The sequence below is a fragment of the Thalassophryne amazonica genome, chromosome 13 (assembly GCF_902500255.1).
Source record: "Thalassophryne amazonica chromosome 13, fThaAma1.1, whole genome shotgun sequence".
Classification (NCBI taxonomy): domain Eukaryota; kingdom Metazoa; phylum Chordata; class Actinopteri; order Batrachoidiformes; family Batrachoididae; genus Thalassophryne; species Thalassophryne amazonica.
In genome coordinates, this window is record NC_047115.1 from 39,536,315 (window position 1) to 39,550,762 (window position 14,448).

Sequence of the window (14,448 nt, forward strand, 5' to 3'; positions counted from 1 at the left end):
TGCTCCAATTTTCGTAAAAAGTGGTGCAAATTATTGGTTGAACTAATATGATTAATAAATGAAATAGTTTTGACTGTGTTGAATGTTTGGTCTGCAAGGTAAAGGTAGAGCAATGTCGACGTCCATTGGATTCTATGACATGTGACATGTTACCCTGTAACATGATAACTAAGCATGCCACATAGTGCAAACTATTCCTTTTTAAAACCCTATTAACTCAACCAATAATTTGCATCACATTTTACAATATTTAGAGCAACTTTAACATCTGACCCCTGTACAAACTAATGCTGACCTTTCTTGCTGTTTTTACCCCATAACTCCATAACATTCAGTCATACATAGTCCAAACTATACCTTTTTGGTATCGTTGTGATCAGACAAATAATGTGGTATAGCATTCAATATGATTGAAACATTTTTAAATTTTGACCCCTGTGTAATTCTTCAATTGACCCCTACCTGGCCGCTTACTGAAAATTCAAGTGGCTACTCAGTTTTTTGAAAAGAGTAATGTCTAAGGAGTATTTGTGCCAACTTTGTTGCTTCTTTCCAGATCTGAAGGATTCCTCTGTAAATATTCTGTTATCTGCTGCACTAAATGTCTACCAAAGAAAGAGTACAGATCAGGGGTGGACAACAGGGTGTCATGAAGGGTTGACAGAACAGAAGAAGGTGCACGTTTTCATTGCAACGGAACACCTCAGCAGATATATTTTTAATGATGAGCTCCTCCCCCCAAGTTCAAGTCTGGCTCATCCGTGAAATGACCTGCTGAAGTGATCAGAAGAAAGTACATCCTGCACGTCCTGAACCTTCATGCCCACCCCTGCAGAAATTAGACAGGATATGATGTAGAAATTTTATTTATTTATTTTTTCTTTGAATTTTTGGGTTTGTCTTTGTTGGGACACTTTACACAGGTCAGTTTGTGGGTTGTGTCATACAACAATGATCTGTCACTCACGGGTTGTGTGTAAAAATGCTGCAGTTTTGTGTGCACTGATTAATTCCATCCTAAAGCTTATCGTAATCTGATGAAGACACTGAGCAAATAAATTCATGCACACTGATTTTTCAGCTTTTGTGTGTCTATACAAGGACAAATGAATTTGTGTGTATGTCTGTGGATGGGTGTGTGTGTGCGCATCCACACTTGTCTATGCATTTTGGTGAAAATACCATATGTGTGCAAACACACTCTCATGCACTGTACCAGAGAAGGCGTTATTGGTGTTGAGGACATAAATTTCCTCCCGACCATCTCCATCGATGTCACAAGCTGTCACTCCGATGGCGTTGCCTTGACGGTCTCTCAGGGCATAGAACGGGGAACTGCGGTTGTCAACAGCGATGTTGACAAGCCTCTTCCTCTCCCTGTCATACTTAAGCACCAAGTTTGGGCCGTTGTAGCTGTCATCAGGAACCAAAAATAAACTGTTACAACTCCATTATATGATGCACAAAGCTTAAATCACACATGACCACTTTTGTGCAAATGATGCTGATGAGAAGCAATGAAATATTTTGGTGTTAATGTGATTGTGTTAGAATATAGACAAAGTGTGCCAACATGGAAAAATGCAGTTATATTGACACACACCCAACCTATAGATTCTGTCATGGAGATTTTATTCAACAGACCAGGTTTCATAAAGCAGTGTAATCTTTTAGTCTACTAAACTTACTTAGTCGACTAAGGTTAGTTGCCCAACATTAGCTGTCTAATCTTTGTTTCACATCGATGGGTAAATTAGCCGTTTTACATTAGTCGACGATTTTCACAGCCATAGCGGCCTCGTGAGTGCCGTTGCCAAGAAACACCTCCAATGCACAAGAGTTTTGTTTGGTTGTGTTTACTTCCGGAATATCATCTGCTAAAACCATGGCCAAGGCGGATGGAAGCGGTATCGCTGTTGAACCTCAGCAACCGTAAACATCTCCAGTGGATTATTCTGGTCCTGGAACACCCACCATCTTTGAGGTAAGACACTGAAGTTTTGTCAACTAAAATAAAATTAGTCTCCCCTGTACCAGGCTAAAAACTTCAGTCGGCTAACCCAAAACTTTAGCCGACTAAGTGCTTTGTGCAACAACGTCAAAAGATTAATCAATTAAGTGAGTTTAGTCGACTAAACAAGATTAGACTGCTTGATGAAACCGGTTTCCAGTGCAAGCAGCAGGATAAAAGCCCCAGTTTTGGTAAATATATACATTTTATACGCCAGTTACACACCCTACACGTATATGTTATACATACATTTTTTTTTTGCCATATACATTTGTAGTTGCATAAACTAGTTATTCAGTTGACCAGTCAGCTTCATTGTTCTGCAACGATGCTTCAATACAGCATCGCCTCGTCACTGAACATGTGATTATGACACACTGTTTGCCATTTTGTAGTATCTGTAGTGTTAGGTTAGTCTCGCCTGCATTCTGTGGATCCTCCCCAACACAAGATTGAAGACAACCTTGAATGAGAGGCCACAAGAAAGAGCTAGATTGTAAAAATATTTTGTAATGACTGAAAACTGCTTTCTACTTCCTGCCAGTTTCCACAGTCTCCTCTTGGTATTCAACATTATGGATGCACAAATGGTGACTTGAAGGATCACAACAGAAAGGAAAAGACTTAAACCTGGCATAACACAAGACAACCCTGGGCGTGACATGCCATGATATGCTTTGTGCCTGCACCTGAACCCAACATGCTGGCACATATGTCCTTGTGATTGCATGTCATGTCCTATCAGGTAGTCTGTGTGATGATGGGTTTAAGTCTTTTGCTTAGTGTTGTGAGCCTTCCCTTTCCTCTTTAGTCTTCTTGCATGCTCACTCAGTGTTTGAGAACTGCCTGCTTCAGGCACATTAACTACACATTATCACACGGTTTGTATTTCTTCATGACTGACATTAATGAACATTTTCAAGACATATTCAGTGCCTTGGAAATGTTCAAGGATTCATTCCCAGACTTTGTCTCATGGTAACTGAACGTATTGATTGAAGTGATCATTTTAATTAAAAATAATCCTTATACGGTGCATCCAGAAAGTATTCACAGCACTTCATTTTTTCTGTTATGTTACAGCCTTATTCCAAAATGGATTATATTCATTTTTTTTCCTCAAAATTCTACACACAATACCCCATAATGACAATGGGAAAAAAGTTGGGTTTTTTTGTTTGTTTGTTTGTTTGTTTGTTTTTGTAAATTTATTAAAAATAAAATAAAAAAAATAAGAAATCATGTGTACATAAGTACATGTGCTCCTGACCTCAGACTGAGGCGATGGTTCATCTTTGTGCAGGACAATGACAAGATATCAGAGGACTGGCTTTAGGACAACTCTGTGAATGTCCTTGAGTGGCCCAGCCACACAGCCCAGACCTGAATCCGATTGAATATCTCTTGAGTATGATTCCAAGCTCGTGGCATCATACTCAAGAAGACTTGAGATTGTAATTGCTGTCAAAGGTGCATCATCAAAGTACTGAGCAAAGGCTGTGAATACTTATATACATGTGATTTCTTAGTTTTTTGTTTTTCATTAATTTGCAATATATATATATATATATATAAACAAAACCTTTTTTATGTTGTCATTATGGGGTGTTTTGAAGGGAAAAATGAATTTACTCCATTGTAGAATAAGGCTGTAACATAATAAAATGTTTAAAAAAGTGAAGTCCTGTGAGTACTTTCCCAATGCACAGCATTTAGTTTGAATACTCACAGGTATACAAATGTGTACAATTCCTAAATGTTTAATGTGATTTTTTTTAACCCCCTTGAATTAAAGCTGAAAGTCTACAATACAAGCACATCTTAATTCCAATGTGGTGGTGTACAGAAGCAAAATAATAATAATCTGAGGTAAAATGAAGCCATGGGTATTTGGTGGGACAGGTGTCAAACAAGACATGTCAGAATTGTGAGAGTCTCAAACCTCAAACACATGAACTCGTAAATTGAAGATAAAATGGTTTCACACTACATGACTCATTTAATGATTATCTTTTTTGATCAAGACTATTTTAATTTTGATTGCAGTGCTGATCTAAGTGTTGTACATGCACCAAAACAAGTATTAATTTCCAAATGAATGGAAATTTGGTATTGTTTTTGTTATTTCATCTGCATTGTAAAAAATATTTCTGGCCTGGTGGGGTTGTCATTGGCCTGTATATTGGGGAGAAACTGCTCTTTATGCATTATCCTCTGTAATTTTTTAGATTTGTGTTTTACATATACAGTATGAATTTGTACCCAATAAATCTATACACACTCTGCATCGTGTGTACGTAATTTAGATTTGTTTGATATGGTTTCCAGTGACATACCTCACATATGCAGACTTAAATTTTGTTCATAACACGAGATTTTCTCATTGTACTAATATAGACTTGTGTGACTTTGAGTCCATTTAACATCAAACCAAATGCGGAATAAAAAGTAAAAGGTAAATTAAAGTAAACTTTGCACATGCTGACCCCTACTACTAGAATAAATTTTAAAATCATGAGCAAAAGAAGGTGAGAAAGGGACAAATTTGTGTGATTTATTATAAAATCATTACTCCTACTAAATCTACAACAGCAACATTAAATTGAATTTGAACATTTCATGCTTTACTACAAGAGAGGATCAATAGTGCAACAATTCTAATGCAATAAAAGTAAAAGTCGTTGTAGTACCCACTAAAATCTGTGATACCATCCTGTCCAGAGTATTTGCTGAATAGCACCTCTTGGCTAAATGACATTTTTTAAGGAGGATCATTTTCATCCATCTATATTCTGATAAGCACTGACAAAATCATTTCGCCTCACCAGATACAGTCTAGCTTGCCAAACTGTTCCCATCAATGCAGCTCTGTCCAATCACATCCATTTTCTCCAGCTGAGTGAGTTTCAGGGCGCCCTCGCGTCGGTTATCTTTTATAATTTTGCCTTTATGTTTGACATGTAGCTTAGTAAAGAAACAAAAATTTTCTATTTGCAATAGACATGTCACTCAGAAGCTAGAGGCCTCAGAGAGCATATCTCAACCAAACAGTCTTCTCTGTGAGTCTCTGTTGACATTTTCATTTAACTGTTTTCCTTTTCATTGTGAAAGAGTCATTACTTTGATCTCTTGTTTGAATTATAAGTTCTAATTGCTGACCTTTAATACTGACCACTTACATTTGGTTCTGATTCAGATCATTGTTCTTGATTACTTATCTATCATTGGTGATATTTGAGTCTGACCTTTGATGGTGATCACTGAGCTTTGATCCTGATCATTCATCTTTCATCCTGATGTTTGGTCCTGATCACTTATCTTCCTTTCTGATCTTTGACCCTGATCACTGACCTTTGAATCTCATTGCAGAGCTCTAAAACTGATCCAGGTCTTGCATATCGATCATTCAGGTTTGATGGCTGAAATTTGATTGTGATGTTTGATCCTTATTACTGAGCTTTGATCCTGATGTTTGATGCTGATGAGTGATCTATCTTCATGATCTGTGATCCTGATAACTCACCTTTGATTGGGATTATTGAATTGCGACCCAAATACAGATCTTGGTCCTTTGTCACTCATCTTGGACTGCTGATATATTTGATTCTGACTTTTGATCCTGGCCACCATTTTGTGATCATTAACTTTGATCCTGATCATTAATCTTTTATCCCTGTCTTTGTTTGTGACCATGTGTCTTTCATAGCTGATATTTAATTCTGACCACTTATCTTTCACTCTGAAGTTCGATCCTGATCAATTATCTTCCATCCTCATCACTCATCTTTCATCCTGATCTTTGATGTGATTACTTATCTTTCATCCTGATCATATATCTTTCAGAAGGACTGCATTTCTATCACACATTTCTATCTAGCAGATGCTCAAGGTGTTTTATAATAGAGACAATACAAATTAAGGTCCAAGGTGGCAGACTACCTCCTCACAGACCTACCTGCTCTACAAGGTTTCATCACTGATTTTCTTCACTGATATTTGATTATGATCCTTTAATACTGATCACAGAGCTTTAATCTTAATGTTTGAGCCGCATCACTCGTATTTTATCTCAATCAATGACCCAGAGCAGATAATTCATACATACATACATACTCTACAAACATCTTCACCTGCTTATCTGGAACCGAGTTGCAGGGGCAACAGCTCCAGCAGGGGATCACAAACTTCTCTTTCAAGGAACACATTAACTACCTCTGACTAGGGGATGCTGAGGCATTCTCAGGCCACTGTGGAGATATAATCTCTCCACCTAGTCCTGGGTCTTTCCTGGGATCTCCTCCCAGATGGATGTGCCTGGAACACCTCCCTAGGAAGGCACCCAAGAGGCATCCTTACCAGATGCCCGAACTACTTCAGCTGGGTCCTTTCAACACGAAGGAGCAGCGACTCTACTCTGAGCTCCTCATGGATAACCAACCTTCCTGAGGAATCCCATTTCGGGTGCTTGTACCCATGATCTACTTATTTTGGTCATAACCAAACCCTCATGACCATAGGTGAGAGTAGGAACAGAGATTGACCAGTAGATCCATAGCTTCGCCTTTTGGCTCAACTCCCTTTTTGTCACAACAGTACGGTAGAATGAATGCAACATCGCCACTGCTGCTCCGATTCTTCAGACAATCTCACGCTCCACAGGTACTTGAACTCCTTCACTTGGGGACAGACCTCCATTCCCTACCCATTGTACACAGTCCATCTGTTTCCTGCTGAGAACCATGGCCTCAGATTTAGAGGTGCTGATCCTCATCCCAGCCGCTTCACACTCCAGTGAGTGCTGGAGGACCACATCATCTGCAAAAGTAATGATGAGACCCTGAGCCCGCCAAACTGAAGACCCCCCCCCCCCCCCCCCCACCACCACCACCACCACTATGCCTCGATAGCCTGTCCATGAATATCACAAACAGGATTGGTGACAAGATGCAGCCCTGGCAGAGACCTACCCCCACCAAAAACCACTCTGTCTTACTGCCGAGGATCCGCAGGTAGTTCAGTGGGATAGAAATTAGACTACCATATGTAGACCTGGGTTTGATTCCTGATCACGCTATGTGTCTGTATCCTTGGAGAAGATCATTTATGTGCATTGTCCCGGTCCACCCAGCTGTAAATAGACACCAAGCTGAGTTGGAGAAGTAACCTGAGATGGACTGGTGTCCCATCCAGGGGGAGCTGCAGAATCTGGCTATAAGCTCTAATGGGTCTCGAGGCATATATCACACATATTTTTCTTGAGCCGCTTGGGTGGGTAGGGAGAGTTCCCATGGGATAAAAAAGCTTTTCAGTCTACCATCCCTGGTTCTCAAGACCAGGCACCTAAGTGGCTCTACTCTACTTTATTCTACTCTTCTATTCTACTCTTCCTTTTTTAGATATTTAGATATACCTTAGTATACATTAGTATAGTTCTACCTTAGAACTGGAATATATTATAGAAGACATACCTTACTGAATTTTCATATTTCTCTACTTTGACCCTGATGACTCATCTTCCAACCTGATAACAGATCTTTGCTCATTGAATCTCACCAAGGAGGTTATGCTGTGTTGACCTTGCTTTGATACTATAATCATGATCAAGGGTTGGCTCCTGACCTTGATCATGATTACTAAAGTAAACAGCAAACCTCCTTACAGGATCAAATTAATCAGGATTAGAGATCACTAATCAAACCCACAATCCAGTACTCGATTATACTCAAATTTAAGCAGGTATTACTTGACCCAGTGCCCACATCTCCACCACTTTTGTGAAATCCTGCTTACTACAGATGTAATAACTGCAGAAATAAAGCTATTTATTTTCCTCTCTTTCTCACCCAGCGACAAACATCTCCAGGTCTCCGTCTCCGTCCACATCTGTAATGGCCACGCCATAGTTGAGCTGGGTGGGGTTGTTGTCATAGTCAGGAGGAAGGACGGACTTGGTGATTGCTGAGAACATGGGTTCCGAGCGCTGAGCTGCAGAAACGGTACACAGCAGGAGCACAAGCAACCACAACAACATCCTCACCTAAAGAGGGGGGAAAACACACACACACCTTCTGCAACAGTACTACTGCAACAAGTCAAACATCAGAGTGCTGCTGTCTTGTGTTATAAGGCTGCACAAGCAAGCACCACTGTTGCAAGTTAATTTTCCAAACTGTTTAGCAAAAGTGCAGCAATTAAGTTTGAACTAATTAAGAAATCTGTTACAATGCATGCGTATGAATCAGTTCAAATCCAGCGTGAACCTTTGTGCAGCAGCCCGGCAAATACACACATTACTCCTCAGCCAAAATGCAGTACACTGTTCTGGCAGCTGGGGCAAATGATAATCAGATCAAAACTCTCCATATTCACTACAAGTCAAACAGCAGTGAATGGTCAGTATGGGTTTGTGCAGTAACACGGACATAAAGGTGAAGATATGACCCTGCAATCAGCAGCATTCTGCAGGGGACGCTCTGAACAACATATCACGTGCAGACAGGCTGAGGAGTTAGAGGACAGAAAATCCATACATGGAGTAGAACATCAGCCAGAGGCCAAGTGAGCACAGAGGAAACCAGTCAGAGCCGGGGGGGCTCTCCTCTCCATGACTGTGACCATCTCTAATTCAGGAACGTGTGATTGGGAGCCAGAATGGCCAAAGGTGAACAAAGAGATTGATGCAAACTACTTCTGAAGTGCAAGTGGAGTAACTGTACAGAAGGAGAAGTTAAGCTCCTCAAGGCAAAATACTCCAAAGTGCAAAAAACACCCAACGTATACGGGACGGCGTTTACAAGCTTGATCCACTCAGCCGGTGGATTTATGAGCACGGCCACGTTCCAATGAACCATTGTGTGCTTCTGTACCGCGTCTCGCCGCTCTGAGTGTCCGTGTGATGTATGGCTCTTTAACATCTCCCTCAACAATTCAATTTAAGATAAAAACACATTGCGGTTTGAGTAATAGTCTCTGAAGCACATCCGCAGGGAGAGGAAGCACAGTGGATCACCTCGGCTGAGACCTGCAAAAATACGTGGCCGCGCTAATGCTAGCTCTCCTGGCAGGCGCCACTGTGATAAGGCAGCGTTGTAAACTGCGGTTGTTAGCAAGAAGGGTTAATTAACAACACTGCCAGACCAAGATGAGGCAGTTTTTGCCTATTAGAAGGAGGAGGTTGTGACAAATGAGAGGAGCAATTCTGAACTGTAGCAGGCAGCTTCATGATTGTTATAATTCATATTAAATAACCCGCATCAGTACACCTGGGGTCCGCGCGGATGTGTGCTTTCAGTGTATTTCTACAGTGTCCATATATTTTTATGTACGTGTAGATCTTACCAATTATGTTACATCTTGTTTGAGTATGGTCCCTTAAAAAAAAAAAAATTAAAAAAATCTCTCGGTATTTTTGATCAAGTTTTTGTTTTTTTTTTTAGGTAGATGTCAGCTCCTACTAAAGACTACATCATGTCATCAAGAAAGCCTGAATAAAGTGGTCAGAATTTTAATTACCCCCCCCCCCCATCCTGAGGATGTCATCAAGAAAGCCTGAGTACAAAAAGTATAAAGCGGTCAGAATTCTAATTTTGATTAATGTTCCCCATGTCATGAGTATTCAGAATATACTGCATATAGTTTTTAGGACTACATGTTATAGTTTGGGTGGGGTGGAATTAGAATTGACCACTTTATACCAACCAGTAATTTAATGCCTTAATCTATTCTCTTTATCTATTTATCCATTACAGAATTCAGCTTTAATCATTATTGCTAGAAATCTTAGACAAAAAGAACTTTCACTTTAATTCTTTATGGTTACTGGACTAATGCTTTAATCTATACTCTTTGATTTTATTCTCTATGATTCATTGATATTTACATTTACTGTTATCTATCTTTTGTCTGTAATTTTGTTATAAATTTGATTACAGAACAAAGTCTGCATGAAGGACTTCAAATGTGTTTGTCTTTTAACCAAGTATTTCCACTTAGTTTGGGGAGTCCACCTCTTATCGTTCTGCTACTTTAGCCCATTAAATATTACATTTGTAAGACATCAGCATTACAAAAACAAATGTTGGGCAATTGTTTTGATTAAAATGATTGCCATTTGGCCTATGTATAAAACAGGTTAACCCGGGCACATATATATATTGGTTGGGGTCCCAGTGGTATATTTTTTAATCATATTTGGAGGCATATAATTGCAGTAATTGGTACTGCTATGGTAGCCTTTTTTGGCTGAGGTCCAAAAATTGGTTGGGGTCCACATGGACCCGAGTTGTTTATTTTTCATCATAGTTTGTTGTGTATACTAGATGTCACCTCCCACCAAAGACTGTACAATTTGGCACTGCTATGGTAGCTAAGTGGCAGGGGTCCAAAAAACGTGGTTGAGGTATATGTCATTGTTTCCTCACTTGTTGCCTGTACTGGATATCACCTCCCACCAAAGACTGAGGAATTTGGTCCAGGTATGCCAACTTCATTCTAAAGACTCTGATTTGAGTGCAGGTGGACCCCAGTTGTACATTTTTCATTATATTATCTCAATGCCACAAATATATATATTAATCTCTATTTAATTAGTCACATCACTTCAAAAATGGCACAGTTCAATAAAATTGTGGTACAATCATTACAACTGTGTGCTGTCATTGGGATTTAAGTGTAACACAAACCCACAGATGTTTAATCTGTGTAAGCAGAATTACAAATTAAATACTGCAATACACTTAAAAAAAGAGAATTGTTGGACTAACATAATAAACTGCTTCAACTGGTAATACTCAAATAAATTAGGTTGGTTTGAAATTAGTTAACAAGAAATATTTACATCAACTTGTTAATTTGAACAAACTTAATTCATTTGAGTATTACCAATGAAAACAATTTCATAGTGATTTGAATTTGCTTTATACCAGGTCACATTAAAAGTTTAATATTGCTTGGGCCTCTTTAAATTTCATCAGTACACTGGGGTCCTTTGTGGAATAGTGGAGACTCTGTCATGGTCTGCCTCCTGATCCTGTTTTTAATCCTAGTTGTAGTTTACGTGTTTTTCCCCCAGATGGCACACTCATAGCCGACTCACACCTGCTGCGCTTCACTGCTCATCACGGCTGCACACCTGCCATGTATGAGCGGCTGATAAGCAGCAGGCTATTTAAACTCAGCCTTTCAGTTCTTCTGTACCAGATACTTGCTGCCTGGTGCTTTCCGAGACTCCTGACCTTGACCTCGTCTTCCTGCTGCTTCCACGCACTAAGATGATGGAGCTTCCCGCAGCTAAACTTAAGTTAACCTGGCCAGCTCTCTAATTCCCATACTAGACTGAACTGTTTTTCCTGGTGCTCCAGATGCTATCCTGCGTGGCTCCCATGCTGCCCTGGTTCCTGGCTATCTGCACAGCAATGCCACTTTGGAACTCTACGGCTCTCAGCTCAGAGCGCGCGGCTCTGCTTCGTTCCAGTTAAGTTTCTTCATGTCTCAATGGGTTTCACTCATTCCTGCCTGTGACTGTACATGGTAAAGAACTCCTCCAAAGAACTGTATGAACTCTGACATTGAACTATTAAGAACTTTCCAAGCCATCAAGTCTCGCTTAATTGGAACTGCATCACAGACACGCGACACTTGACCCCGACCTCTGAAGATGACTCATGAACTGTGAACGATTCCTGAATAGTAAACCTTATTTCCAAAAAGGAGAACATTATTTCCAGAACTGTGAACACTTCTGCTTAAGCCTCCTGTGAACTGTTAAAGGCATCCTGTGTTAAGAGTGCAATCACTCACCATCTTTCTCCTCTGTTCTTCCACTTCCCGGTCTCGGCTCTGTACGCCCACCTGGTCCCTGGCTCTGATCCTCTCAAGTTTTCAGTTCGTTTGCAAGACTGGCTCGGGAACCTGCAGCTCCCTATTTTCCACCGCCACAAGTGGGCTGACTCTCCACTCTGCAGGCACCCCCAGCGCAGCATTATTATTTTACTTCTTGTAAATAAATATCTTTTTGCTCACTACCTGCTCTGTTCTTTGTTCCCAGCATTTGGTTCCATAGCCTGAACCGGGCCGGACCTTTAACCATAACAGACCCCACACTGAAAACAGTGAACTGTGATTTGGCTCAATAATATTTACACCAACTTGTTAACTTAATTTGGACAAACTTAATTCATTTGAGTGTTACAAAGTGAAGCAATTTAATTTAGCTTTCTTGTTTTATTTCTACAGTGAGTACAGTATGTTTTGGCGTGCAATCGTGGAGAAAAGAAAATGTGATTGAAACCACTTTAAAATAGTTTTTTTAAATTAGTCTTTTATATCACAAAAGGAAAAAAAAAAACAAGCAAAATGATGGATGCACAATTTCACAGGTGTACTGCTTAAGAATTACAGCCAAATAAATGAAGATTAAATATAAGACGGGGCTTTACTCTCAGCATCTCGGCAATTAAGCCACATAGACTATTGGATGAAAGGGGAAAAAGACAGATGATCACTTGAAACCACTGGAGACCAACCTGATAAAATAGTGGGACATTATCCTCTCAAGGACATCGTCCTGTCTAACAACTACTGCACTGTGAGGCCAAAGACACCCAGTTTGATCCCTCAAGTAAAGTTACAATGAATGTTTTCCAGAGCAAGAATGCACAAACACATTCATTATTGTTCTGACATTTACAGAGTGGACAACAGTGAAGCATCACACAAACACAGTGTCATATCCGTGCTAAAATATTGAGTTGTTTGAAGCCGAGAATCACTTTTGATTTGGTTATTTATGCTGGCATTAAGAAGCTATTACCACAGTGTGCAACATCAGCATGTGCTTTCTGAAGCGTTCAAGACAAGTCTGATCCTGATAACACTGCGACAAAGAGCCACACACAGCTTCAGTTTGGGAAACATACGCTCCTGGATCCTCCAGCATCACTGCAGAACACAGACACACAAAGTGCTGCATACACAGCAGCACAAACCAAACAATCACAGCCACACACACAACTGTCTGTGCACAACACGGATGATCCATGCATGCAGCAGAGACACACAACCAAATGTTGAAAGAAGTGTCACACTGAAAAGCATGAATGAAATGCTTGAAAACTTTTTTTTTAGATATTTCATAACCACAACTTTATCAATAAATCAGCTACAGCAGCTGGAAAAGTTGCAACATCACTCATAATTCCATGATGCATCAGCTGCATATCTTCTTGCAATCCAAACACAACAAAATAATAATAATAATAGGATTTAATTTTTAAATGCACAACTGTTAATAATTATATCTCAGTAGCAAAGCATATTTAAAATTGGAAAATTACACATTAAAAACTACCAGAAAGTAGAGTAATTCTGATAATAATGACAAAATAATAATAATAACTTTTAATATTAACCGTGTCAATCATGTCTTCTTTTTTGTGCGCATCACCGATTTCTTTGAGGAAATCCACCAGCTCTGCTGTTTAAATCTGAAATCAATCTGATTGATATCTCAGCCCAATCGATAACTTTTGATCCGTTCCGACAGCAAAGTTGCGCGCGGATCGAGGCGCAGATCAACTTTGTGTCGTGTCTCTGCAGCAGATTCCAAACTCACAGCATCGTTCAGGTACTCACAGACAGACAGAGGCTCCGACAGATCTCCATCTTCTGACCGCAGTGACACGGCGCGCACGCAAACAAAATCACACGCTTATCCCAGGAGGTTTTCACCCACTTATTCCCTTCACACAACTTCGAAAAGATTTGCTTTATGAAATCGCCTGTGCGAGGATTGAGCCAATGACCGGACAGCTGGCTGAATATTTACAGGGTAAGCCAATGGAAGAGCTGGAGAGCCGGCGGTGGGCGTGTCCTCAAGTGTTTATGATAATAAAATTGCAATTGAGGATGATGCGCTGTTTCATGATCATTTGGGAAGCTTTGGATCACAGCGCAGTCTATGAATGAATAATGCGGCAGTCACACGTTATTAATTTATTTATTGATTTCTCTCTCTCTCTCTCTCTCTCTCTCTCTCTCTCTCTCTCTCTCTCTCTCTCTCTCTCTCTCTCTCTCTCTCTCTCTCTCTATATATATATATATCGATCAATCGATAGATAGCAATCAGTTTTCTCCAATTGCAAATATTCCCTGATCAGTTTGACCAGAAAGATTCAGAAGTCAAGTTAAAGTTTATCATTTTAATACGACAAGCTAATGCACAGACATGTATAGTCTATGGTGTACTAAATTTGGCGATAGTCCTGCTATGCTAGAGAGCGGACTTAATCACAAATCCTGCTGATGAAAATGGCAAGGGTGGAGATTGCTCTCCATTCAGAGGATGGGAACCAACTAGTGGCTGTGGGGTGGAGGAGGGGACATCTTGCCAGCGAACTGTAAACAGCGAGATAGGTTAGATCATTGCTGTTTTAAGGAAT

The 14,448-nt window shown here is 40.0% G+C and overlaps 1 protein-coding gene across 1 annotated transcript in view; it reads right to left on the minus strand.

Annotated features, from left to right (window-relative positions):
* The window catches only part of crtac1b (cartilage acidic protein 1b), a 78,338-nt gene extending 64,608 nt beyond the window's left edge, over window positions 1-13,730 (minus strand). Inside the window, exons 1-3 of the mRNA XM_034185427.1 lie at window positions 13,643-13,730; window positions 7,855-8,048; window positions 1,217-1,413 (exon numbers count right to left, since the gene is read on the minus strand). Of these exons, the coding sequence (XP_034041318.1) occupies window positions 1,217-1,413; window positions 7,855-8,048; window positions 13,643-13,672 (421 nt within the window). The 5' untranslated portion in view covers window positions 13,673-13,730. The remainder of the gene's footprint in view (window positions 1-1,216; window positions 1,414-7,854; window positions 8,049-13,642) is intronic.
* Window positions 13,731-14,448: the final 718 nt, after the last annotated feature.